Below are 27325 nucleotides of genomic sequence, written 5' to 3' on the forward strand. Positions count from 1 at the left end.
AAACAAGTTGACGTGTGCATCGCTGTAGCGCCCAGATGACCTCCTCCTCCAGAAGTAAATGAACCGAGACAAAAGTTTGAGGCTTTTTTTGTTTCTGTTGGTCTTGTTTTGTGGTGCATCACTCATAATCACTTTTATTGATAACCTGATCAGTCATATACACGTTGTGTTGCCAGGTGACAGTGCTGCCCTCCTGTCTTTCAGACATACACAACAGATGTATCCATAATGACCTCTGATTCACCGTACAGGTGTACAGCTTTTCCATACAATGACTTGACTGTGGTCACATTGTCTCTGTTGTGACTCATGTCCTCTGTTCAGGCGGCCGAACTAGTTTCCTCTCTGGGGATTAATAAAGTTATCTGATGTAGTTTAAAGTAAGAATTGTCCGCCTTGAATTTGCTCACTCCCTCATCTCACCAGAGCGCCTGCTAGCTGTTTTCTTTGTATACAGCCGTGACTGTAGCTTCTGTTAGCTCGTTAGCTCAGTTAGCTGTACAGCTAGCTGGACTAGAGGAGTGTTGGTGTTTAGAAAGAGGTTTTCAGGCCTGAGGATGGCTGGTCAGCATGCTAACTGCAGTACATTTCTCTTCAGCACAACACACAGGTGTTAATTCTTCACATTCGGTTGATAATTTTAGTTAATTTTTGAATGTCTCGACCTAAAATTGTTACATATTGCACCTTTAAGAGGCAGGAACCATCAGATATTTGCAATTTCTACCTATTAGGAGATCAGTCTACGGGAGGATTGTCAGAGAGAAGTTTCAGAAGTTAAAGAAAAGAGGAAGAAAGAGGTTTTTGTGTGTCAATCAGCCTGATTGCATTGGTATTTCAGTGTGTGTGTGTGTGTGTGTGTGTGTGTGTGTGTGTGTGTGTGTGAGGGCTCAACAGCCTGCCACCTGGCTGGCGAGTGATGCAGTTGAGGGGGGTGATTGGTCCACACTCTACCCAATTAATGTGAGTGCTCGCTGGCTGGTTCATAATACACACACACCGGCCACTGCCAGAATTAATCATCGGTATTTTCAAGGTCAATAATGAACCTTCACGCCACATTTCCTCTTTTGATTTGAGTCACGTGGAGTTAACTCGGATCACGTCCTCAGAAAATATCTTTAAACCGACAGGATTTATATCGAAAGCTCCAATAATCTGTAGTTTAGTTTCAGAATCGGATCAGATATTTGATTCAGCAGCTTAAGAGCCAGATATTTTTCTCACGAGGCGGTGGAGACCAAAAACAGAGCTGAAAGAGAGTCAGTAAGATATAATATATGTTAGTCTGAACATAAAATGACACAAAAATTGTGATAAATGCTGATTGTTGAGCCCAAACCAAAGCCGATATTGGCCTATCACAGATATATTGGTATCGGCATATATTTTTCTCGGATATGTGCAGATATGAAAACATCCTGCCTCCACTACATACCTGCCTTTGCCCCAAGTGTTTGATAACCACATATGAGAGATAACTGTAAAACAATGATGTGTTTATGTCTGTATTCTGTGAATATATCCATTATATAGGCTGATATATTGATATCAGAATATCTTTACTCCCTAATATCAGTCAGGCTCTTATCCAAAACCTAAAGACTCCTCGTTTACTGTCAAAACTGACAAAGAATCGCAGCAAATCCTCACATTTCTTGACATTTTTGCTTGAAAAATCACTGAAACGATTAATCAATTATTTAAACAGTTGGTGATTAATTATCTTTTGACTGACCGATCGATGAATCGACTCATCTTTGCAGCTCTACTATACAGACTTATTGATGTCCAGAGGTTTTGTTATAATAATGTCATTTCCTGTTGTTTCTATAATCCACAATATCTAAAAAGGGCAAAAGATGCTTGAATATACTTTAAAATAATAAATGATGAACCAGCGTCACGCCTCGATGGAAGAGGATTAGAGCTCCTGTGAAAAAGTATTCACAACAAGAAACGTTTCCGAGTATTTTGTGATGCTGTATGTGAGTATTAATGTTGTCGAGGGCTGTTTTTGAGTCCTGATTTCTTTAATTTCCACCTTGACAGTCATTAAAAAGCTCCAGCAGCTCACACCTTTCTGCTCTTTAACCCTTTTGTGTTCAAATCTAGTTCAGACGTGAAGAAAAAAGAGTCCGGTTTGTGTTTCTGTGCGATGTTCACAGCTGATAACATCGCAGACAAAAGACAGTAGGTGTAACTGAAGCTGTGCTACTTTCTGTAAACTCCTCCTCTGCTTTATTTTAATCTGTTATAATCTCAGTTTTCTACTCGGTGCCAGATTTCTTCACTCCACATCTTAGTGTCTCTCCTTCACTTTTATTCCTGCTGGTATTATTTTAATTCCCCGTCTCACCGGCTCCACCAGGATCTATTGTTAGCTGACCTCTGACGCAGCTTCGATACATCAGTGGCACAAACGGAGACACACAGGATGTTAATGCCAGGGATGGTTTGCATACTACAGGTTATGTACACAGTGTGTGCGTGTGTTTGTGTTTGGATTGAGTATATAAATGTGTGTTTTGGTCTCATGGTTAAACAGTAAAGTTCAGGAAATTTGCATCTGATTTGTTTTAGTTTCCACTGAGAAACATTTTGTGGATCCGACAGTGTGCTGAAGGGTGAAGCTGATATAATTTACTGTATTTATATAAATTTATTTTGAAATGTCAGGTCACATTTAGGTCACTTAACATGAAGGGTTCATGGGCAGAAATAGCTATTTTGTGAGGGAAGTAAATGAATTCTTCATTTAGTAGTCGGACTGTAGCGCAGAGTTTATTCTAGAGACGCAACAGCAGCAGAGTTTTGTCATGTTTGGAGAGATTTAATGTCCTGTGATGGTCTCAGTGTCGAAGGTAAAGGATACTGAACATGTGAAGTATGAAATAACTATTTTGGGGTTGGGATAGCTCCATATACTTTAATCTCTTCCCTGTAGTTTTACATTCTTGGCTCGTAGCTTTTTAAAAGAGCAGGTCAGGGTTCAGTGTTTTGCACAAAGGCTCTTTGATCTGCTGATTTGCCTCTGTGGGCTTCAGACCCGTTGGTTTCCTGGATGTTGGAGTCTCCCTGCCTGCTGTGGCTGGTGGTGTTGGCAGTGGTGTCGCCTGGAGGAGGAAGTGAAAGCAGACAGACCACATCCAAACCACAGTTTAACTGTCTGCAGAACCAACACATAAATTGTTGTTTCCTCAGAAGTTCACTTTAGAAAGTTGTTGAAAAGGAAATACTTAATGCACGATCGACTCAGACTTCCTCAGGAGAAACTTCTGCTCATCTGACAGCTTGTTTCTGCTCATATTACACAACAGATACTTATAGGAGGGTAATCTATTGAGAAACATTTTACTTTGAATAAATATTTGCCATAAAGTGTGATATCCGTTATGTTTTGTGAGTGTTGTGTGTTGATACCACAGCTTCAGAGTGTGAAGATATTTCATTCATTTCATTCTGGACTAGTTTAGACGTGACTGCAGGTTTGAGGCTCACTCCAAAATAAATAATGAGGAGTTTAATCACTGTCATTGCTTGTTTTTAATTCCAGAAGTTCACATAAAGAAACTATTCACTGATTTAGAAGTTCATTCTTCATGTTTCACAGATCAGAGGCCTGTTTCAAGGACAGATTGACTGTGATAACTCTTCAATGGTAACAAACGACCACAAAGACGCTCAGAAAAACTACATAGCTGTTTAAAGCGACCACAAAGACACTGAAAATACCCAGAAAACAACTGTTCAAAACAACTACATACTCAAAACAACTACAAGATACTCAAAACGACCACAAAGATATTAAAAACCACCCCAAAGATGCACAGAATGACTACAAAGACACTGTAGATGTCCACAAAGATACTCAAAACAACTACAAAAACACTCAAAAACGACCACAAAGAGACTCTGAATGGCTACAAAGACACTACCAGCACATGCGTGAAGCTTTCAAGCACCTGTAGCTGCTTGTTTCTGATTGGCTGCAGGGTTTTCACTGCATCACTAATGACATCATTAATGTTTATACTTCTCAGGCTTCTTCTTATCTTCAAACATCATCAGTCTCTCTCCCCGTCTCACCCACACACAGTATTTATCGTCACATTCATGTTTCTGGGTCAGTTTCTGTGAAATTCCCTCCAGTCAATCCTTTTCATTCATGAGCGAACACACACACACACACACACACACACACACACACACACACACCTCCATGGAGGAGTGTGTTGAGAAGGCCTCTGCTTCCTGTGCTGCTCCTCTGCTCATCCTGCTGTTTGGATTAGTGTCTCTCAGCTGATGTGGTCTGAGAGAGGAAGAGATGAATGGAAGATAAAACTGCCGAGGAGGCGCCTGAGAGAGCGAGGAAGGAAAGATGGAGGTTTAAAAAACACTGAAGAGATTCATCAGAGAGACACGAAGAGAGCGATGATGGATGAGATACAGCGGTGACTTAGTCTTACTTGAATCTTTTCCCTTTAATGCCACGTCCAGCTGTTCTACTGCATTTATCTTAACAGTTTATAGAATATATTAACAACCCAACAGTTTATACAAGGACAGCTGATTGTATTAATTTGATTGTCTTTGTGATGATGATGAGGTTCTGTGAAGGTGTCACTTTGGGCTCAGGAGAATCAGTCATGACAATAAATCTATTATATTCACAAATATGTATCTGTGGACCTTTATAGTGTCTGAAAATATCTTTAAACATTAAATACTCATGATGGCACCAATCCAATCCTCTTACTCTGGCAGAGAGTTGTGTTACCATGTTGCGCCCTGAGCAGTTTTCCAGGCTCTTTGCCGTTGGTCATCTCGTTGTAGTTAATGAACAAATGAAACTCTCGACTTCCTCATTAGTGCAAACCTATAACGGTTACACATTCACTCTGAGGTGAAACGCTCCTCAGGTTTAACCTCCAGGTACGATTGTTTTCCCGCAGCCTGGGTGTCCAACTGTTGAGTTTGTCCTGACTTGACGTTGACCGTGTTTAAGTAGGTGATCAGAAGGTTTTCAAACTGTTGGACTGCTGTTCCTTCACGTTGAAACGAGGCAGTCCAGGCGGTTTGAGCACCTGATTAAATATCTTTTACGAACAAGACAATCTTGGGTTGCCCTGTGCCACCACGCAGGACTGGAACAAGAAAATGACAGGATATGATTCATGTTTGAGTCTTATTTTGGGTTTAACACCGCCTTCCCCTCCTTACCTGTCTCTCCAGGTGAGCCCCGGGCTCCACACTGAGTGCTAGCCATGTTGCGCCAGTCCGAGCCGACCTCCAGCACCCTGGAGCTGGTTGCCAACGATATGACCGGCATCATGGAGAAGTTGGACACCCGCGAGCTCGACCTGGAGGACGGCGAGTACGACATAACCGACTCCAACGCCCCAGGTGTGTACATGTTGTCTGCCAGGTGTTCGTCTGTCATCGCTGAGCGTCTGTCATCTGACGTCATTTGTGTTTCTGCAGCGGAGCGTTTGCCTTTAACGGCGATCTACCACACGGTGGGTTTCAAAGAGCCCACGGCCAAAGTCTTCCTGTCCTCTCCGATCACCGCCAAGATCCTGGAGGTGGAGCGGTTCACCTCGGCTCAGGACCGCTTCAACGTCTCCAACCAGAGGAGCGTCAGCAAGGTGCACACAGACGCACACACCTGCATGACATTTAGCTCTGTACAGTTGTTATTAGTGTCAGACGACATGCCAACCTATCGATGGTGCAGTCTGGAGGCTCAGAAACAAGTGACGCTGCTGCTGTCGTTAAATTCTCACAAATGTCAAACCGGTTTTGAATGACTAAGCTGACATCCATTAAGACTGTCAGAGGTGTGGTGTCACATTCATCAGCTCCTTCAGTTGTCAGAGGGTGAAATTGTTCAAACTCAAATTATTTGTTCATTTTAAAGGTGTAATTTGTGAGATAAGGCCAGAATTTTAGTTTAAAACATTCAACATTCATAGTCCTGGTCGGAGTCGCTGTAAATCGCCTCTGTACTTTATCCCCTGTCTTCACACTGACCTCCGTCGCTCTCAGAGGCTGTGTTCAGTCCCAGTTCTGTGTCCAGCTGACCTCCATCCGAGGTTGTGTTCCTTGCAGCCTCCTGCCAGCTAATAGTCACTTAGCTTTACGGCTAATTGAGCTAACTTGCTAATGGCAGCTAGTTGCTACAGCTAAAGAAAGCTAAAGTGAAGAGTTGAATGACCAGTAGTGAGCAGACAATTTGAACACAACACAAGAAGCAGTTATCAATCAAATAACATTTTTTGAAACAAATAAATAAACAATTATATGTTTTGTATTAAAAATAAAGGAAAGCTTTTTGAATGTCAGTGTTTAACTGTGTCTTTGTGCTCAGTCGATGCCGGCGGTGTTTAAGATCGAGTTGAAGCACGGGGAGTTCACATGGCTGGTGAAGAGGAAGGAGAAACACTTCATGGACCTCCACAGAGACCTGAGGACCTACAAGACCTTCATGAGGCTGCCGCTGCCGTCACGCAGGTAAACGCTGCGAGACTTCTTCTGACTTTAGTTTGAGCCTCAGACTCTCAGATTAGAGCCGATGTAAACAGGCGAAGACCAAAATTACACTTCAGGTGTCTGGATCGACTTTTAACAGATCAGACAAGCGAGCCTCACTTTGTCTTTGGTGGTGTCTTGTTGCCTTTTTCACCTAAACCTTCCATTAAAGTTTCTCAAACCGGTCCTGGGATTTGAACCAACAACCTCTGAGCTGTTGTTGTCGTTTCTCTCTGCAGTCACACGGTGAAAAGGCAGACGGCGACGAGGAGCGAGGTGAGGGAGATGCCGAACCTCCCCAGAGGAGGAGGAGACGAACTGGGCCGAGAGGAGCAAGTTTCCAGTCGCAGGGTTCGTCTTTCCTCCACCACCATCTCTCCTGCTTTCATACGTCTGGATATTTAATTTATTGGCTGGCTGATGTATTCCTCTGATGTGTTTTTGTTCCAGAAACAACTTGAAGATTACTTGAACAACCTTCTAAAGATGCCGATGTACAGGAACTACCACGCAACGGTAAGGGATCAGAGGGGTTTTCAACACGTCTTGGAAAACCTTTAAAACCTGGAAAATGTCTGGGAAAGATTTTGTTTTCCATAGAAACACTTGTTTCTCTCTTTCAGATGGAGTTCATCGATGTTAGTCAGCTGTCCTTCATCCACGACCTGGGACCAAAAGGCTTGTAAGAACAACTTCCTGTCTAGAATATAACTGAGTAACTAGTATTATATTGAACATTAAATTGATCTTGAAAGGTTCAGAGAACTTTAGTTTTAGTTCCAGCATGTAATATAACAAAAGCTTCATCAGTGTAGGAACAGATGATCAGTATTTTTCTTTTTTTTTGTCTCTCAGAGAAGGGATGGTGCAGAAGCGATCCGGCGGCCATCGCATCCCCGGGATGAACTGCTGTGGTCGCAGCAAAATGTGCTACCGCTGGTCCAAACGGTCAGTGAACGCCGACACTCACGTTAGACTCACGATGGAGGTTTTCTTAAAGTTCTGGCCTTCAAATATTAAACCTGTGACCGTGTTGTGTTTGTGTGCAGCTGGCTTGTGGTGAAGGACTCGTTCCTGCTGTACATGAAGCCCGACTCGGGCGCCATCTCCTTTGTGATGCTGGTGGACAAAGAGTTCAACATCAAGATGGACTCCAAAGACACGGAGACCAAACACGGCGTCCGCATCGACAGTCTGTCCAGGTGTGTGACGCATGTTCTTCACATGGATGTTACTTAAAGTGGCAACAGGCAACTTTTCCCCATGTGGGTTTATTGCCGCCGCCGCTGCTGCAACGACAACTGGATCGTTTCGTTAACGCTTCCTTCATTGATGATCAACTCCCTTGAAAGTATTTAAAGATGTGTGTGTGTGTGTGTGTGTGTGTGTGTGTGTGTGTGTGTGTGTGTACAGGTCATTGGTGCTGAAGTGCAGCAGCTACAGACACGCCCGCTGGTGGGGTCAGGCCATCGAAGGCTTCGTCCAGAAGCACGGCTCAGCCTTCCTCACCGACCACCGCTTCGGATCCTTCGCCAGACAGGAAGTGAACATCCCTGCCAAATGGTAACCACGGCGACCAACCGCCACTATCTATCCACTGCTGGTTGATGTTTGAGTGTGTTTATTCTTTTTCTGATTTGAAGTGAAGTGACCCTCTGATAATGTGTGTTAACGAGGAAAACCTCACGCCTGTTAAACTGAATCTAATTAGAGCCGAACATCGGGGCCAGATGTCGGTAAAAAAGTCTAGACGAGGCCCGGTCCAGTTGGCAGAGAGTGTGTTGAGTGTGTTGAGTGTGTGTGTGTGTGTGTGTGTGTGTGTGTGTGTGTGTGTGTGTGTGTGTGTGTGTGTGTGTGTGTGTGTGTGTGTGTGTGTGTGTGTGTGTGTGTGTGTGTGTGTGTGTGTGTGTGTCTCGCTGGAGTAACCCGACACAAAGAGAGGGAAAGTGAGCCTCACCTGCTCATCACCTGTCTCCCTGCTGGGCAACACTATACTGTCTGTGAGACAGATAGACCGTGTGTGTGTGTGTGTGTGTGTGTGTGTGTGTGTGTGTGCGTGTGTGTGTGTGTGTGTGTGTGTGTGCACAGCTGAGTGGTCCACCATAAAAAGCATATTGAAAGAACAGAAGATAGACAGATTGAAAAGTGAGAGGGGGGAAGTGTTTGTTTGGGTTGTTCCTGCTGTCTAAAAGTGTGTGTGTTTGTGTGTGTGTGTGTGTGTGTGTGTGTGTGTGTGTGTGTGTGTGTGTGTGTGCACATGTGGGTATGTGTGCACTTGGATATTTGTGTGTGTGTGTGTGTCTTTTACAGGTATGTGAATGGGAAAACATACATGGAGGACGTGGCCGATGCTCTCGAAGAAGCCAAAGAGGAAATATTCATCACAGACTGGTGGTAAGTGTGTGTTTTGTGTGTTGTTTGTGTGTCTTTAAACACAATCACACTAAGATGTGATCCGGCAGAATAATAATGAAGTGTGTGTGTGTGTGTGTGCTTCAGAGTGCACTGAGTGCACTCGGCGGTCACCTCTTGGGGAGGTTTTCTGGTCAAACAGATCAGTTACAGTCTGAGGCTCAGACTACTGTCACACTAGTACACACACACACATTTACATGCTACATGCAAAGCGTGTGTGTGTGTGTCTGTGTGTGTGTGTGTAAGGGATTTACCGTGTCAGAAAATACTCAATTACAACTAAAAGTCCTGTAATCAGATTTTTACTTCAAAGAACTGTTCTCAAGTATCCAAAAAAGAAAAAGGAGAGTTAAGTCGGTTCCTCCGGCTTTGTTTTTTTTTCAGATGAGTTAAAGAAAGAAAGATGTAAAGAAGGAAGATGAGCAGAAAGTAACAGGGAGAAGAAACACAGTGTGTATACGTGATGTCTGACTGTGTGTGTTTCTCTACAGGCTGAGTCCAGAGATCTTCCTGAAGAGGCCGGTTGTGGAGGGCAACCGCTGGCGTCTGGACTGCATACTGAGACGCAAAGCGGTGAGCAGGAAACTGTTTCTTCATTCATCTTTTCAAAGCTGTAACTACTCGGACTAAGTTGTGGTATTTGTGTTGTTTCCACAGCAACAAGGCGTGCGGATCTTTGTGATGCTGTACAAGGAGGTGGAGTTAGCTCTGGGCATCAACTCAGGATACAGCAAGAGAACGCTGCTGCACCTCCACCCCAACATCAAGGTGAGAGTCCGCCTCTGTTTCCACTGGTTTACCACATGTAGACGCACGTTTCCTGTCTGAATGTTTGACCGTTCCTCTGAAGGTGATGCGTCACCCGGACCACGTCTCCTCCGCCGTCTACCTGTGGGCGCATCACGAGAAGATCATCGTCATCGACCAGTCGGTGGCCTTCGTCGGCGGGATTGACCTGGCGTACGGTCGCTGGGACGACAGGGAGCACCGGTTGACGGACGTCGGGAGTGTTACGCTCTCACACTTGGACCAGGTCTCACACACACACACACACACACACACACACACACACACACACACACACACACACACACACACACACACACACAGCTGATCTGACGTTGTTCGTGTCACTTGATCATTGTCCAACATGTAGTGAGGACAGGACACCTGCACCGTCTCTCTGCCCTCTGCGTCTCTGTTTCTCTCGCTCACTTCTCAGTTTAGTTCTTTAATTTCACTTCGAGCAAGAAAGTGTTTAAGGTTTAATATCAGTCGGATTCAATCACATTTTGAGTAAATAAGAGTTTAACATGTCGTCCTAAACGCCACAGCGGCGCCCAGATAAAATCACGAATCTTCATATTTGCTGATTTAAAATGTTTTAAAGGAACTGAGGGATTAAACTCTCCTTCGTGTGTTGTGTTCGCCTGAAGAAACATTGAATTATCTCTGAAATTGATTGATTTGTAGAGAATAATTTTAATGGACACACTTGTTTTTAAAGTCTTAATTTGCATCTAAATATTCTCTTGTTTCTGTGTTTTCCATGACATCATTAACACCTTTAAACAAATCTGCCATTTTTTTCTACAAACTGGCAACAACAAAGACTGTTGATGCTGACGAAACACAGATACGACGTGATGCCAACGCTGTTATGCTATTGGCTGACAAACATTGTTCGAAGTTGGAACCAACCGTCAGATTTCTTTCACACAGATAAACAAAACAATCATTTTGGACCCGACACACATTTTAAAACGAGCTCTGTAGATATTTTTAATGATTTGTCGACAGAAACATGTTTTCAACATGACCTTCACCTCGCCCTCAGGCTGTAGCTGCCTCCTCCAATAACGCGTCCCCGGCCAACGGCAGCGGCGCCGCTCCTCAGAGCAACGGGAAGGGAATCTTTACTGTGACGGACTCGTTGGACCAGCCCAAGCTGAAAGGACAGGGGAGGCTGAAGAGGACGAGGTTCAGCATCAAGAAACACCTGCAGAAACACGGGCTCGCCCAGGCCGACAGCGACAGCGACCTGGAGAACGACGAGAGTGAGCGCTTTAAATATTATTGTTGGTGGTGTAATGGCGCTGTGTGGCAAAGAAGGTTTCAAATTAAAAACGTTTGTATTTTTACTCGTTTTTCGTTTGTCATTAACAGGTAATTATTGAGGAGTGTTGAGAAGGCGGCCATGTTGGAGGTCGTTGGCTCTATAGGGCCTGATCACAACAGTGTTTAGATATTTTCACATTATTTTAATTCTCAATCAATATCGATCGAAATGAGCTTTAAATTTAGGTCATTGAAATCAGAAGCAGGATCGGTGTTCTCCCAGTATTTACATGTGACTTAAGGAAAAACAACAACACTTAAAAGATGACACAGCTAGCTTACTGTTAGCCTGCAGCTTCAAATCCAGACTGGTTGAGCTTATTCTCTTTGTCAGAGATCCTTTATTAATTTGTTTGTGAAGAGGCTTCACTCTGGACAGATTTGATACAAACTGAATTTCTGTCATTTGTTGTTTATTTATTATTGTTGAAACTCTTACCTGCAAAAAGCCACCAGGATAAAGTCAAGTTGTTGTCGTGAAATACCATTATCTTTTTAAATAAGAGTTTAAAAATGACAGGACATGTCCTGTTGTCAGGACATAAAACCAAACATCTGTTGACCTTTACTAATCCAGATGTGACAGTCTAACGATAGCAGAGCCGTCAGTGCTGAAAAAAAAAATGGTTTAAATTGAATCAAATCAAACAGAATAATCTCTCTGTGGACAACACTGGATAGCTCACTAGCTAACATGCAGCTAATGAAGGCTAATTTTTGTATTTTTGCATTTTTGTATCTCCCAGTAGAGCATCAAATAATTGATCAGCTGTCCACTATTAAATTAATCACCAACTATTTAGAGATTCCTAAATGTGAATATTTTCTGGTTTCTTTCCTCCTTTATGAGTTGTGGACAAAACAAGAGATTTGAGGACATCATGTTGAGCTTTGGGAAACAGATTTTTAACCACTTTCTGACATTTTAAAGTCCAAACAACAAGCTAAGAGTTCAGCAGGTCAGTCACAGCTTACAGTGCTGTTTGTCAATAGTAATGGCTGTGCCATCGTTTTTATGTGGGAAGAATGCTAGAACAAAACCGTGAGGATGATTTGGGTTCCAGTCCTGACTGGTTGGTGTTTAAAGCTTCTCGTGTAGCGGCGACAGCCTCGATCTGTGCTGCTGTCTCAGTGTTTGTGGCCGCTCTGTTTAGGATGGTCCAACAGCATCACCAGCCAGCACAATCTGATCCCCAGCAGGCTGGTCGAGCTCAGGACGGCCGCTCCGATCGGCCAGTGTCAGGCTGGTGAGTTGGTGGCGGCGACAGTGTTGAATCACGTCTCCCAGTGTGCTTTGCTGTGGTTTTGATCTTGAGTGAACGACCTTTGTTTCTCTGTGTGCGAGCTTCTTTTCTCCAATGTGACAAAGGTCGGTTTTTCTTTTAATACCTTGGACATGGACATGAGCAGGACATGTCGGCTCTGCTGCAGTCAGGTGAAGATAAATCCACTTTTTTAATCCCAAAAGTTAAGAAAGTCATCTCTGAGCTCCGGATCAGAGCAGAATCTGATGCGACTCTGGGTGTTTATTCCTCCAGAACTTCTGGATCTGCATGTTTTTTAGTCAAGCAAAAATACCAAATATCTGCAGTTTTTCACATTTAGGGGTTTTAGACTGTCGGTCAAAGAAAACAGATGAATTGAAAACATTAACTTGGTCTTTCAGAACTTGTGATTTTCATTTTTCACATTTCACAGACTGAATTATTTGATTAATTGCAAAACAATCAATAACAATAATAGTCATTAGTGGAGAAAAGAGAGAAGACTTGATTTGTAGTAGACAAACAGCAGAAGTGGAAAACAGGGATCAGATAAGTTGAACTGGACCAGTACCAGGAAACACACCACTCAAAGCTCAGCTGCTCACAGAGGAGCGAGTGAAAGGCTGCAACATGTGGCCTTACACACATCAAACAGGCCGGTGGTTTTATTTGATCAGATCCTGCAGCCTGTAATCACTTTCCCTTTTTATTCATTTCTGTTTTAAAACAAACTCATATTTCTCTGAGCACACGTGTCATTTCTGCAGTAAAACAGATGTCTCGGGTTTTTAATAGCCCGAGCGGAGCTGCTGTTTGTTTGCCCAGCTCGTCTCTGTTTATCCTGCTGGTGGTGTGATAGATGGGAAGTGTCGGAGATAACGCGACAAAAACAAGTGCTGCTACAAACGCAAAGACGAACCTCTCCATCGTATGTTCTTCACTTTAATCCGACTACTTTAATCAATATATTAAAGTTTATTTCATCATGTTTCAGGTGAGTAAAACGATTAAAAACGATTAAAACAGTGTGTGTTGAGTTCAGGCTGCATGTCTCCTCTCTGCTGCTGCTCTCAGTAGATTTTATGAATCCTGACTGTAGTGCTGTGTTTCTTCCAGCTGCTGTTTAATTTCTGCAAAAGTGCCGTCAAAGCGTTTTCCAAACACCAGTGCATCACTGCCAAACTCAGCATGGTGCTCTGTCCTGTAGACACACCAGAGCCCGGTGGAGATGCTTCAGTTCGCAGCCTCCATCTTCATTTATATCACGATACTTTCTATTGTCTTCAAAAGCCCAAAACCAACAGTTTGTTTTTTTATTAGTGCGTTTGTTTGGGACTATTTTGCTGAGATGCACTAACGACTGGTCTTTGGAAGGACTGTAGTGTAGTTTTCCTCGTGTCGTACTGATTTTAAATGACTGGATATTCATGTGTGTGTTTTTAGGAAGCGGTTCAGTTCGTAGTCTACAAACAGGAGTGGGAGAGTTGTTCGGAAACACGCGGTTCTGGCACGGAAAAGACTACTGCAACTTCGTGCACAAGGACTGGATTCAGCTGGACAAACCGTTCGATGGTAAGCGAGCGGCGATTCTGCACGAGTGGGGAATAAGAGTTATTTAACCTCCTCACGTTCCTGTTTCTGCTGTTTTTTTAGATTTCATAGACAGACACACAACTCCCAGAATGCCCTGGCACGACATCGCCTCCGTGGTTCATGGGAAAGCGGCTCGAGATGTGGCGAGACACTTTATCCAGCGGTGGAACTTCACCAAGGTCAGAGGTCACGTGGTTTCATGCAGCTCTGTGGAGGAGGAAGCATCTGTTCGCTCTGTGTTCATCTGATTTTTTTCTCCCTTCTCTGTTTTCTCACCAGCTCGTGAAGCCGAAGTACCGCTCTCTGACGTATCCATGTCTGCTGCCCAAGTCTCACACCACCGCTGGAGAGCAGCGGTACCAAGTCCCCAACTGTGTCCCCGCCAAAGTGCAGGTTGGTACTGTTGAGTTTCATGGATGGGAACTTTTCCTTATTCTCTTGATTTTCCTGATCAGTTATGGTCAAGCTGGCTGTAGCCTGATGAAATGAGGGAATATCTGTTTTCTTGGTCATTGAAAAGTTCTGGTGAGCCCGCCTGTGTCAGGGAGGAGCTGCTCCGTCAAATACAAGACATTCCTGGGATTTAAGCCCATGTTGTGTAGAACGAGATCTGAAATGAAGCCACGCTTTGGACCATTTCTTCCTCTTGACCATGACTCCTTCTTGTTGCAAGTTTCCCGTGATTAGATTATTTTGCAAAGGCCAAATGAAATCAATGAAGGGATCTGATAAGCTTAGAGGGGAATCAGTCTGCGTTTATCTTGCATCCTTTATAAACTACACACATTTCTCAAATGCTAACTGCACTTAAATAGTTCACACTGTAGATTCTGTATGTTGTATGTAACGAAGACTGAACAGAACTTTTGAATACCTGCAAAGTGCCGTGAAAGCTTTTTGTGAACACGTCTGTCTGCTCTCAGATCCTTCGCTCAGCCTCTGATTGGTCGGCCGGCATCAAATACCACGAGGAGTCCATCCACAACGCCTACGTGCACGTCATCGAGAAGAGCCAACACTTCGTCTACATAGAGGTACTGACCTGTGCGCTGTATATCAGAGGGCCAATGTTGAATTCACACAAAGTTCTGGTCCGGCAGTTTAACTGGTCATCGAAACCGGGTAACCATAGCAACAAGGCGGATGGTGAAACTAACCTTAACCATTTATTAACAGTCAAACAAATATTATTCCACCTCTGCTCGAGTGTTTCAAGTTTCTCCACCCTTTCTCATCATGGTCTCATGGGTAGTTCATGGAGGCTGGGAGTTTACAGCTTCCTAGTAAATATGCAAAACCGAGGGCCAATCTGCCACGTAGGGTCAAACTAGTTTTTCCGTTTGGTTGCAGATAAATGTGACTTGAGATTAGATCAAATCAAAGCTCCTGTTTGTTAAAGACGTTTGTTTGTTTGTTTGCTTGTTTGTCGTTCTTTCAGAATCAGTTCTTCATCAGCTGTGCGGACAACAGACACGTTTTCAACAAGATAGGAGACGCTATCGCCGAACGCATCATCAGAGCATATAGGTAAAACACACACACACACACACACACACACACACACAATTCTTTGGCTGCTGTGTGTGTGTTTAGCTTCAGCTTGAAATGATTTACTAGAATAACATACATGATAATCACACACACAGACACTCAGGCGTATCTTGAAATTAGTTCCCAGAAACACACGCACGCAGGCAGGCGCACACACACACACACACACACACACACACACACACACACACACACAGTGTATGTTGATGGATCCTGCTGCTGTGTGTACCTTCCAGCTGACTAATAGGCTGTTTCCGTATTTCATGAGTCGTGTTTGTTTTGGACTCTGTGAGGACTTGTCTGAATATTTAGTTCAGTTTTGTTGTCAGGGATATCGGAGAGTATCAGAGGACACACACGGACACAAACTGTCGCTGACACACAAACCTCACCTGTATAAACAATCCAGGGCAGCTGTCATAAATGATCGGTCTGTGTAGTTTCACTGTCAGCTGATATGAAGGAAACATTCAGTGTGTTTGAGTGAAGAACAGCTGTCACAGTTCAGTGCTGAAGTTTGCTAAGCTACAAAGCTAACATTGCTGCTAATAATAAAGAGAAGGAGCCACTTTAAGATGTATTTAGGGAGCTTTTATTGTAAAGATTACACATATATGAACCATACGTCTCCAGAGTCTAACATTGTCACAGACAGACTTACCTCTAGGAAGAACTTTTGAGTCTAGTTGGATCAGCTTACAATTTAAATGAACAATCTGAAAGAGCAGTCAACAAAGACGAGGCAGAACTACACATAATGGTGTCGTCTGCATAATAATGACATTTTGTAATAGTAACATTACAAAATTACCATTTTTTATATATTCAAAAGCTAGAAAACGGACGATAACTTGGACACTTTTTGTCTTCTAATCATCTCCGTCTGATTTCAAATCTCTCAGGGAGGGTACAAGGTACCGAGTGTACGTGGTGACGCCTCTGCTGCCGGGCTTCGAAGGAGACATCAACACCGGAGGAGGCAGCGCCATCCAGGCCGTCATGCACTTCAACTACAGGTGTGTGTGTGTGTGTGTGTGTGTGTGTGTGTGTGTGTGTGTGTGTGTGTGTGTGTGTGTGTGTGTGTGTGTGTGTGTGTGTGGTGGATGAGAAAGCTGCCATGAACCCACCTGCTGTTTGAGTGTATTTGTTGAGGTTTAACTCCACTGATAGATAGATTGCCGCCACACCTAAACTCGTTAACCACAGGGCTGTAAACCAACGTACAGGGTGTACGTGTGTGTGTGTGTGTGTGTGTGTGTGTGTGTGTGTGTGTGCATGCCATTCCTTGTGAGGCCGACGTTCATTGTCGATCCTGCATTCTTGAGTAAACACTCGGCCCTCCCTGTGCAAACACAGCGACGCACAAAGCTTGTATTGTGAGGAATGTGGCTCTGCAGCTCATCCACCTCTCTGTTCCCTGCAGGACCATGAACAGAGGAGACCACTCCATCATCTCGCAGCTCAGGAGAGAGAGTAAGTCTGAGGCGACGACAGGTTTCACCCTGCGTTCACACTGCCGGGCTGAGAGCCGGTTCCAGTCTTGGTAATTCTTCCTCCAAGCTGCTGAACTGGGTCTGCAGGGAGTCCAAGCTCCTTTTCACTTCACCTATATCAGTCGCAGTTCTGCAGCGTGGTCCTGATGGCTCAGTAGCTGTGTCAAACTGGGTCTTCTCTGTTGTAGCCATCGCTTTTTCGGCCTTCTTTTCCCCATGTGCTGTCTGTCTTGTGTCTGGCATGTTGCCGTGTTACTCCTCTTAGTATTAGACTTTGCATTTTGGTATTTTTGAACGCTCATAGTTACTTGTAGAGGGTTATACTGTGCCCAGCTCTGCATTGCTCTCTGCTACACAGCCATACCGGACGACGCCCCACGTAACTTCCTCAAGGAGGAGGACTTTTAAAAGTCTTGCTCAGAGTTTCTTAAGCAGAGGAGAAAGACAAAGAGGAAGGAGAAATATTCCCCAAATGCTAAATGATATCGAGTCAATAAAAAATATTCATGATGCTGATGAGATTCACTTCTTAGGTATTGAAATTTGGTATCGAATGACAACACATTTTTCAATATTTGATAGTATTGCGGCAGGTTAATCGGTGCCATAAAAGTCTTGAGGTTTGTAATAATCAGACCTGATAATCAGGCAGGCTAAAATGTTTTAAAAGGTTAAAAACATTGATTCTCTATGGCTTGTCTACCTTGATCGTAATAAAAAAATTAAAAAAACACAACTTAAGTTAAAAAATCAGAGGGTTTACAATATAATTAACTTTATTTCTGCACGTTTTGGTCATCTTTGTGAACTGTATCTGGACCAAAAACCAACGTCTCCATATGTACAACTGGAGCGCAGGAGGCGTATGAACCATACGTTGAACCTGAAATATCAAAACGGTTAATGCAGTCTGTTATTTCAGCTCAGCAGAACCAAACCAAACCCCAATGTTGCCCCAGATGCACACACACAAACCCACACACATAAACTAGAACAAGAGCCAAAAACAAAAACTGCACATCTGCCTCTGGTTTTATGTATTTTTAGATAAGTCACGTCTTTAATCACACTGCTGGTTTTACGTGTTTTACTCCATTAATGTCAGATCGCATGCTAGTAAGCTATGAATAACATGCAGAGACTTCAGGGAGTCTGACTTATTTTTAAAAATTAAAAAATAACAATAATGAGCTCTGACTGGCTGTTTCTTGTTCCCAGTGGGAGACCAGTGGATGAACTACATCTCCATCGCTGGTCTGAGGACTCATGCTGACCTGGAGGGGAAGCTGGTCACCGAGCTCATCTACGTTCACAGCAAGATGCTCATCGCCGACGACAACACCGTCATAATCGGTAAACGTGCCTTTTTTTTTTGCCTTTGTCGCTCTCTTCCTGTACTGAAGTGACTTTCATCACACCGGTGTTGAGCTGATGTTGAGACAGCGGCTTGAGTTTCCTCAATTACGAGATTAAAAGATGACAGACGCGATGAAATATTCCCCTGACGGCAGACTGAACATGTATAATAGAGGAGAAAGAAACGAGAGCTGCAGAGAGAAGCTGACAGAAGGAAAATGACAAGAAAATGTTAGGAACCGGAGCGATCGGGTGGGTCGTGGTGAGGTTTGTGGTTCAGTTTCGAACTGCGGCCACTCGTGTTAAAAATACACAGTGTGCTGTAACAGGACGGTGAAGAGCTGCAGATAAAAGCAACAACCCTTTATTCTCCGCTGGTTCAGGTTTCTCAGACCTCATAATTTCAGTGTTTGCTCGTGAACTGAACATTTAAAGGTTTGATCTCTGCTGAACTAAACAAAGGCTTCTCACAAAGCAGCTGTTCCCTTTTTAATGGATCAGTGTGGACTTGTTGCGGTGACAAAACAATCACAACTTCTAGAGAGAAACACAGGGATTAAAAGAAAAGTCTGACATTTTAAGTAGAAGGTTTTTGTCTCCATCATCTTGTCACCGCTCAGATTTCTCTTGTGGCCCAAAAAACACAAAATTTGCACTTTTTTGTCCTGTAATTATGATTGTTTCTCTTTTCAGTCTTAAAATGACATGGAGCGATTCTTCTAATGCTTTTACTCCCACTTACTTTATTTTAATGTGACAGGTGACAGCTTTTGTCTCCACCCACGTACACAGATATCTGCACCAGGCAAATTAACAGAGACTAAATGAAAAATCGAGTCTCATCCTAAACTACATCCTCAAAAATGTTATGCACGTCTCAACTCAAGGGAACAGTTCACCACAACATTTTAGGATTTCATATCTGAGATTTAAGATTAAATGTATTTCTGCACATGTTTTGGTCAGTTTTGTATACGGTGACATAAAAATACACATCAAATCATTACAAATCATAAACTTTCATGCCCTTAATTTGACAGAGACTTGTTGTGGAGTAAGTTATTCAGATAAGTGTTTATATTATGAAAGAGAAATAAAATGTTTAAAGTGCAAACTCACTGAACAACACTTATAGAGTATCTTATGTTCACCTCCACTGAATCAGATGTTGCGGCGCCATCTGCTGGTGAAAACTGACCCGACTCGTCTTGTTCCTTTTGTGTCACTGCAGGTTCTGCCAACATCAACGACCGGAGCATGCTGGGAAAGAGGGACAGCGAGGTGGCGGTGATCGTGGAGGACTCGGAGACGGTGACAGCGGTGATGGACGGGCAGGAGTACCAGGCTGGGAAATACGCCCTGCAGCTCCGCCTCGAGTGCTTCAAGTACTGAAACCTGAGTCCTGACTGTTGTTGTTGTTTGAGTCAGTGCTTCTTTTTAAAACCTCGATTTGCGTGAAATGCTGTTTTAGATTTGACTTAAAGGAACAGTTCACCCAGTTTTCTGAAGATTAAAGAGTCTAAATAGTCATAAAAAGTTAAATTATTCTCTTCCTCCTCTTGCTGAGAACCCTCTTAAACCCACTCAAGGAGCCCTGTTGGTCCCTGAAGCCCAGTTTGAAAACCATAAGCCTACAAACTAGGAAGAAAAACGAAAACAGCCCTTCTCTTCTTCTTTGCTCTTCCAGTAACTGTACATTTCATCACCTCGTCTGCTTCTTGTTGCCAAACATCACAGCTCGCAATTTCCTGCACTGTATTTAGCATTTCCTTTTTCTGGTGCCATCGTTGTTTCTTCACACACTTCCTGCTCTCTCTTCCCCCCTCAGGACCATCCTGGGCGGTCACACCGATCCCTCCATCGACGTGTCGGATCCAATCAGCGAGCAGTTCTACAAGGAGGTGTGGATGGCCACCTGCGCTCGCAACGCCACCATTTACCAGAAGGTCAGTCACGTATTACATCTCGTACGCTCCTGAACTTCTGCTGTCACGGCTGGACTTCAGGGGTGTTGAGTTGCAGCCTTTTTATTAGTTGTATCACTCTGACAATACAAACATTAATTAGTGCTGCTGGTATCAAATCATGAAATATGAATAGTGTTCAAAGTGAAGCTCAAAGCTTCTTCTTCCACCTCGTCTTGTAAACTCTGTGCAGCACATGTTCAGTGATAAGGAGGTAAACTCAGCGGGTCCATCCAGGACAGGATAGAAAAGATAAAAATGTCCTGGTCCAGTTCTGGATATCAAACCGTGGTTCTGCCCTCTGTCCGTCAGGTGTTCCGCTGTCTGCCGTCCAGCGACGTCCGTAACATCCTGGAGCTGGAGGGCTACCTCGCCAAGCAGGGCCTGGACAAGGAGGACCCGGCCCGGGCTCACGAGGAGCTGAAGAAGATCCGCGGCTTCCTCGTCCAGTTTCCTCTCCAGTTCCTGTCCGAGCAGAACCTGCTTCCTCCCATCGGCTCCAAGGAGGCCATGGTGCCCATGGAGGTCTGGACCTGAGACGGAGGGACTCACCCGGGCAGCTGTGCATGTGGAGGGCTGACAGAGCGGTGAGGCCCAGTCTGCTGCCATTTTGGAGGAAAACTGCTGCACAGCCTTTTAAAAATATAATATAATAATAATAATAATAATAATAATAATATCTGACTTGTGTAGTCACATGTCATTAGAGTCTTATATGCCCTGAATAGAGCCTCACAGGCAATGTGATCGTGTCCTCATCAGTCCCCGTCTCGCTCACAACATCATGCTGGTCCGAACTAAAACAACGAAACCTCTGAGAGCAGAAAAGATTGTTTGAAAGAGCTCGAGAGATAAAAGCCGTAAGTGTGGTTGTAATATGCAAATAACTGACCCACTTAGAGGCTGACTTTTATCTCAGTTGTAATATGAAAATATGCAGAAACAGCCGGTGGAGCCTGATGCACCTGCGTACTTAAAGGAACAGTTCACCCAATAATCTCGTCCGCCTGTAAGACTGAGCTCAGGGCTTAAAATGCCTGAATAGGAGCCGGTTCGCTCTTCTGTCGCCTGGATTAGCAGCATTAGCAGCCAGAGTGACCTCCAAAATGGTGTCAGCTGTGGTTGTGAACAAAGCCTCTGTACCAGCAGTGCCACTGAACACACACGAGCAACATTAAACACACACACACACACACTCATGCACATACAAACATGGAGAGCAGCCGACCAGCAGACGGAGCGTTGAACTCTTCAGTGCCTCACACTCGGCCTCGTGTTTACAAGACGAAGACAAAATGAAATGGAAGTGATGAACTCCTGCTCGCTCACCACCAAGCTATTACTCTATAATCTCCTTTTTTTTTTAACGGCATTCTCTATAGAAACACTATGCAACGTCCAGGGCCGGCGAACGCAGCTCTGACTGTTCTGTGTGAAGAAAAGACGCTTTGAAAAAAGACACTAAAGACTCAGCGGTGCAGAGGACGGGATGAAGAGCCGGGCGGAGACGTCTCCAGCTGTTTTATAAAACCTGTCTCATATCTCTGAACTGCATTTAGTATTTATGTCCAACAAGAAATCACAAGTGCCAAACATGACAGACTGTTGTCTGGTGTTGTAACGTACATACATTCATTTACATTCCTCATACTGTGGATTCTACATTACGCCTTAAGTGACCTGGTCTTCGGTGGCGCTCTATCAGAACTTCCTGGAAGTTTTTAAGTGAATAATTTGTGTGAACAGGTGAACAGGAGAAGTTATGGACTTTGACTGAAGCGCTACCGTTCTGTTTATGATCTACTAATTCATGCATGATGAGTTCTTTACAATGCTGCATTTCATCAGTGTCAGAAGGTGGGAAGCTCTCAAGAAAGCACGTATAATGTATGGTCAGGTGTATTTCGGCTGCTGGTATCTATTAGTGAGAACAATTTGACGCAGATCAGAACAGTTTTTTATTTCTACATCCAGCAGAGCAACTCTGACCTTAATTTGCAGTGATGTTTTAGCTCTGTTTTTGGTCTCCACCACCTCCTGAAGGAAATATCTGCCTCTTTAGCTTCTCTCACTTGTAGTCATTTTGTTCATTGTTTTCTAAAGGAGATTATCTATTGGACCTCCTCAGATGACCAGAAACTTTAAATGACTGCTAACAGACAAACTCTCCAAGTGGTATTATTGTTGGTGCTGGTGTTGCCAAGAGAACTGGATCATTTCCGTTTTCCTCAGAGTCGCAAATATCAACAACACAACACACAACATGACTTTATTCAGTCATTTGGTCTATAATGGAGACGGTAAAGCAGAAAGAAATGGTAGATTTTCCTCGTAGATTTTGTGCCCAGTGGCCGACGAAATAGCAGAGTGGAAGTGAAATTTTTGGGGAACCGACCTCGACACAGATGTCATTATTCTGTAGCCATCACATTGTGCAATCATACAGAAGAGGATTAGAGCCACTGACATGTTTATTTTGGGGGGTTCTGACTTTAATCTGAAAATTAAAGTCAGAGAATAAAGTCAGAATAATGGGAACAAAAAGTCAGAACTCAGTTTTCAGTGGTCATAATCCTCTTCAATAACTTCATATCGACACGTTAAATCAAAAAATGTTTTGATCATGTTTACACTTTGTTTCTGCTGCCCCCAAGTGGCCAAAAGCTGTGTTACTGCAGATGAAAGATATTGATGAGTGCAGCTGTAGTAGTAAAAGTCAAAAACAGTTGTGCACTCTTCACATTGTGACTCCATGTTGATGTCAGATCGTCAGTTGTCTTCTGGATTTCCCATTTTCTGATATTCCTGAAACGCAGCGCCAGTATTCCTCAGTGTCTTCCTCGTTGGTGTGTGAGTGATCTGCATGACGCTGTTTTGTGCTATAAATCTTACAAAAACATGACGAGTGCCGCAGCTGACAGCATGACAGCAGCTCGTTGCCATTAAACATAACAGATAAAAGCATGAACCTGATGGTCACCTTTAAAGCCATGGACGTCACTGAAGCTACACAGTGTGCCTGTCAATCTGTGTGTCTGAGGGACGCACCTGAAACTTCTCTACTGTTGTTATTTATGGAAAAATGGGAACTTACATGTGCTCTTCTTCTTTTGAATCTTGCTCTCTACCTCCCTGTGTTTCTACCTCCAGCTCCAGTGCATGTTTTTAATCTTTGGGATGAATTCAGATTTTGAAAAAAAAATCATAAATGTTTGCAGCTTCCTGTGAAATTTAGCCACGTAAAAGAAAATGTTTTAAATGTGCTTTTTCTGTGCAATACCAGCCTGTTTACATCTGCGACAAAACAGACAATTAGGATGGAAATGATCTGAAAATATTGACTTAAGTGCACATGGATTCATCGCAGGTGTAAATGGGCCTTGAAACCCTCCGAGGTCGCCTGATTCTCCCCGACCTGAGCTGCAGAGGTGTAGAAACACTGATCTGTGCTGTTCTCTGTCTGGCTTTAATCACTTTGTCTCTATGAAAATGCACTATTTGCACACAGACTGTTGTTTTCTCGTGGCGACCCCTTCAGTGATCTGCAGCACCACGTCATGTGTCGCTTCTTGTGATGTGGAGTAAGTAAATAACGTGTTAATAAGTCATTAAAAGGATCATAAAAGTCTTCGTCATGAGTTTTTCATTTAAAATGTGTCATCAGAAACTCTGCTATTAAATATCTGCATTTAGATGTGATTACTTTAAGGTTGAGAGAGTGCTGTGCAACAATGCAGAAGTGATAGTTGTGCTCTCTTGATCTGTAAAACACATGCAGTTATAAAACCGGTGAAGCAGCTGCCAGATACAAACACGACACACCTGTGTGAGCTGGGCAGGCTTCACCTGAGAGGCTGCGGCTGTAACATCTGTCCAACAGGTGAACTGGACACGAGAGTCAAAATAAAAATAAACTTAACTTTGATTTTGCAACAGCAAAGCCTCAGATCCAAGATAAAAGTCACCACAGGAGTGTGTCAGGTAATGAAACACATCTTATCTTCATCACACCTCTACCTGCCATCCTCCTCCTCCTATGATCAGTTATCACGCTGCAACAGATGAAAATGAAAACAGGTTTGTCCTCAGAAAACCTCCACTGTCTCATATTCCTAAGACTCCTGCAGGTCTCCTTTGTGCCACTGGATGGCGCCGCAGACACACACTCTGAATCTGAGACTGCCAAAAGTATACAGACACCTGAGTCCATGTCCTTCACAGTGTTTTGGGTCTTTTCCTCTCAAATTTTGACGCTCTCTGATCATGTTTGGCCTTAAATGACCTGGTGTGATCACCACAAACACGGCTGCTGATGTCCTGTTGTTTGGCTGAAGTGGGCCAGGATGATTTAAACACATCCAACCTTTGATTTTGATGTTTTTGTAAGCAGCTGCAGGTATCAGTCATATCATATTTCACTGCTAGGTGTCTTGATTATTTTCATATTTGAGGATTAATTTTGTGCATTAATGCTTCGTAAAGTGGAAGCACAACTTTTCCCACCCTGTTGTTTCCAAGTTGTGTTACTGTTACATTTATAATTGCTTTTTTCGTTTTTCCTCAGAGTCACGACAACAACACAGGACAGATCATTAATTCATTTAGTCTCTGAGTCATGAAAACAAGTACAAAATGGAGCCAAGCTGCCGGTCGGGCTGGATCAACAGCTTCATTTTCGCCGGAGATTTCTTGGCAAACAGAACAGAACAATGAAAGTGAAGTTTATAGGGAAATGTTCTTAACGCTGACGGTGTCATTATCTGTAGACATTACATGGTGCAATCCACATTAACTTCATAATGACACGTTAAAGCAGAAAACATGTCTACTGGCAGTTTCTCATGTATCTAAACTCGTTTTCTTTACTGTCTGAAGGTTTCGCTCTGCAGTAACAGACAGAACAGATTCTGGGCGTGTCCTGCAGGTGAGTCAGAAGCTGTTGGCTCTGATAATCTCAGGTGATGAGAATCTGTCAGCAGTTGTAGAGAAGAGTGACATCAGGGCGTGTGACACCCCCGAGCATGTCGACTATCTGTTCCTGCACGCTCTGAAACCTCAACCGCAGGTTCAGTGATTTGTAAAGCTTCATTCTGGTCGGGAAAGAGGCCCAATGTTCCTCAAGGTATCACAGTCACACGGGTGCAAACACAGACGCAGGTCCTGGGAAAAGGATGGATGTTCGAGTCCAGACTCATCGAGTTTGTTCAGCTACCACCAAGATATCTCCAGATACATCAACGACTCTTTTAACCATCTAAAATATTTCATCTGCTGCATTTTAAAAAATCTTTCCAGCTCAGAAAGTTTAAAGTGGTCAGTTATGTTTGTGTATTTTAATGTTACCTTCCAATATTTACATATTTACACAGATCCATCTGTAGAGTGTCCGGTTCAGTCCAGTTCCCTCGTCTCAAGGACGGACTAAGTGAGTCCAGGGAGCTCTGGCCCTGGAACCAGCTGGAGAAACTCTCACAACAAAATAGTGACTCTGACCAAGGAAGTGATACAAGTCAGACCACGGGTTCAGAAATCACAGTCATCGACAGAGCAGATAGAAGTGCTGACAAAATCCTGTGACGATCTGGAGGACGATCGGGACAGACATAGAGTCCTGGAAGGAAGAGAGAGAGTCCAAATAGACCTGTTGTCCCTAAAAAGACATGAGCTTGAACTTGAGCTCGAGAGGACAGATGCATGCGTAGGCACGCTGTCACCCTCAGTTTGTATTTTTTGGGAACAACATCAGAAGACCTTAGAGGACAATCAAAAGATGGAAGACAAATGCCAGGAAGCGAGTGTCCTCATTAGATCAATGCCCAGCAAAAGGTGGACCCTGAAGAACAAGTCCAGCACTTACGGGAGTGTCTGAACAATCGCAAGAAATTACAGGCTTGGGAGTCGGAGAAGAAGATCGAGCTCGAAAGGTTAGAAGAGAAGAAATCTTTCTGTGAGAGGCTAAAAGAACTAGAAGAACTAGAAGAACTAGAAGAAAAAGACGCCACAATGGTTTTGGAAATTCAACAAATAAAGTTTGCAGTCGTACAAGAGATTTGCAGTCGCGCTGCAGCAGAGCGTCAACTAAAGTCTTCTGAACCACCGCTCCGAATGAATGAATGAATAATAAATAAAACCAATCACATTTCAAAAATAAGAAAAGACTTGTCTGGGCGAAGTCGCTCATGCTGTTCACCAGTGCGCTGCCAGGTGGGTAGTCAGCCTGGAAGCCGTCTCTCCACATCGTGCCGCTAAAATGTGAAAAGACTCGACGACTGTTGACGTCCGAGTGACGTCCTCACAGGGTTCAAAATGATGACGCGTTTGAGTCGTCCAGCCTTTATAATGGGCTAATAATCCAAGCTTGGATGACCAAACATGCTAAGGACACTGATGAGTAGCTCTCCTGGTAAAGTACATGCATCGTGCAGCAGCTGAGGTCGTGGCTCAGGGTTTGAATCCACCCTGTCACTGGACGTCTTTTGGATTTGTTGTTGCTTCTGATGTTAACTTTAGTGTCCTTCTAATGTGAAATCGATCAATCAATCTTTATTTGTATCACAACAAAAGTCATCTCAGGATTTTTCCAAATTAAGCAGGTCTAAACCAAACTCCTTCACTCATGTGTCTACAGAGACCCAACATCTCCCCCCTGAGCAAACACCTGGTCCTGGAGTGGCAGGCAGAAACCTGGAGCAGAACCGGACCCAGTGGTGTTGATCATGGTTATAACTATTTTAATTTTAATGTATAAATGAAACATGAAAATGTCCCATGTGGGTGTTTTAGAGGCCCACTGTGTGTGAGAGGAGAGCCTGGTGTGAGAGGAGAGCCTGGTGTGGTGATGGATCACCTCTTAGTTTTGTCCTTAATAAGCTGCCATACAGGAGCAGACAGCTGTGTGGCTGAAGGTGTGTGTGTGTGTGTGTGTGTGTGTGTCATTGTGGGCGTCTCTGTCTGTAGCGCAGCCTCCTCTCAGGCCACTCCCGGGAAGCGCGCTGCTGTTCCGCCTCACAGACGGACGGACGGACGGACGGAGCGTGTT

At 43.8% G+C, this 27325-nt stretch overlaps 1 protein-coding gene across 1 annotated transcript in view; it reads left to right on the forward strand.

Annotated features, from left to right (window-relative positions):
* Positions 1-20950, forward strand: part of pld1b (phospholipase D1b) — a 31744-nt gene extending 10794 nt beyond the window's left edge. The window contains exons 2-26 of the mRNA XM_073487941.1: positions 5236-5406; positions 5485-5648; positions 6371-6513; positions 6771-6882; positions 6982-7047; positions 7155-7213; positions 7387-7479; positions 7581-7733; positions 7945-8094; positions 8842-8925; positions 9438-9519; positions 9604-9714; positions 9797-9979; positions 10784-11003; positions 13773-13901; positions 13983-14101; positions 14202-14315; positions 14846-14956; positions 15361-15449; positions 16376-16489; positions 16897-16946; positions 18185-18319; positions 19554-19707; positions 20151-20268; positions 20599-20950. Coding sequence (XP_073344042.1) covers positions 5268-5406; positions 5485-5648; positions 6371-6513; positions 6771-6882; positions 6982-7047; positions 7155-7213; positions 7387-7479; positions 7581-7733; positions 7945-8094; positions 8842-8925; positions 9438-9519; positions 9604-9714; positions 9797-9979; positions 10784-11003; positions 13773-13901; positions 13983-14101; positions 14202-14315; positions 14846-14956; positions 15361-15449; positions 16376-16489; positions 16897-16946; positions 18185-18319; positions 19554-19707; positions 20151-20268; positions 20599-20823 — 3117 coding nt within the window. The 5' untranslated portion in view covers positions 5236-5267 and the 3' untranslated portion in view covers positions 20824-20950. The remainder of the gene's footprint in view (positions 1-5235; positions 5407-5484; positions 5649-6370; positions 6514-6770; positions 6883-6981; positions 7048-7154; positions 7214-7386; positions 7480-7580; positions 7734-7944; positions 8095-8841; positions 8926-9437; positions 9520-9603; positions 9715-9796; positions 9980-10783; positions 11004-13772; positions 13902-13982; positions 14102-14201; positions 14316-14845; positions 14957-15360; positions 15450-16375; positions 16490-16896; positions 16947-18184; positions 18320-19553; positions 19708-20150; positions 20269-20598) is intronic.
* Positions 20951-27325: the final 6375 nt, after the last annotated feature.

Source organism: Pagrus major, chromosome 19, assembly GCF_040436345.1.
Source record: "Pagrus major chromosome 19, Pma_NU_1.0".
NCBI classification, from domain to species: domain Eukaryota; kingdom Metazoa; phylum Chordata; class Actinopteri; order Spariformes; family Sparidae; genus Pagrus; species Pagrus major.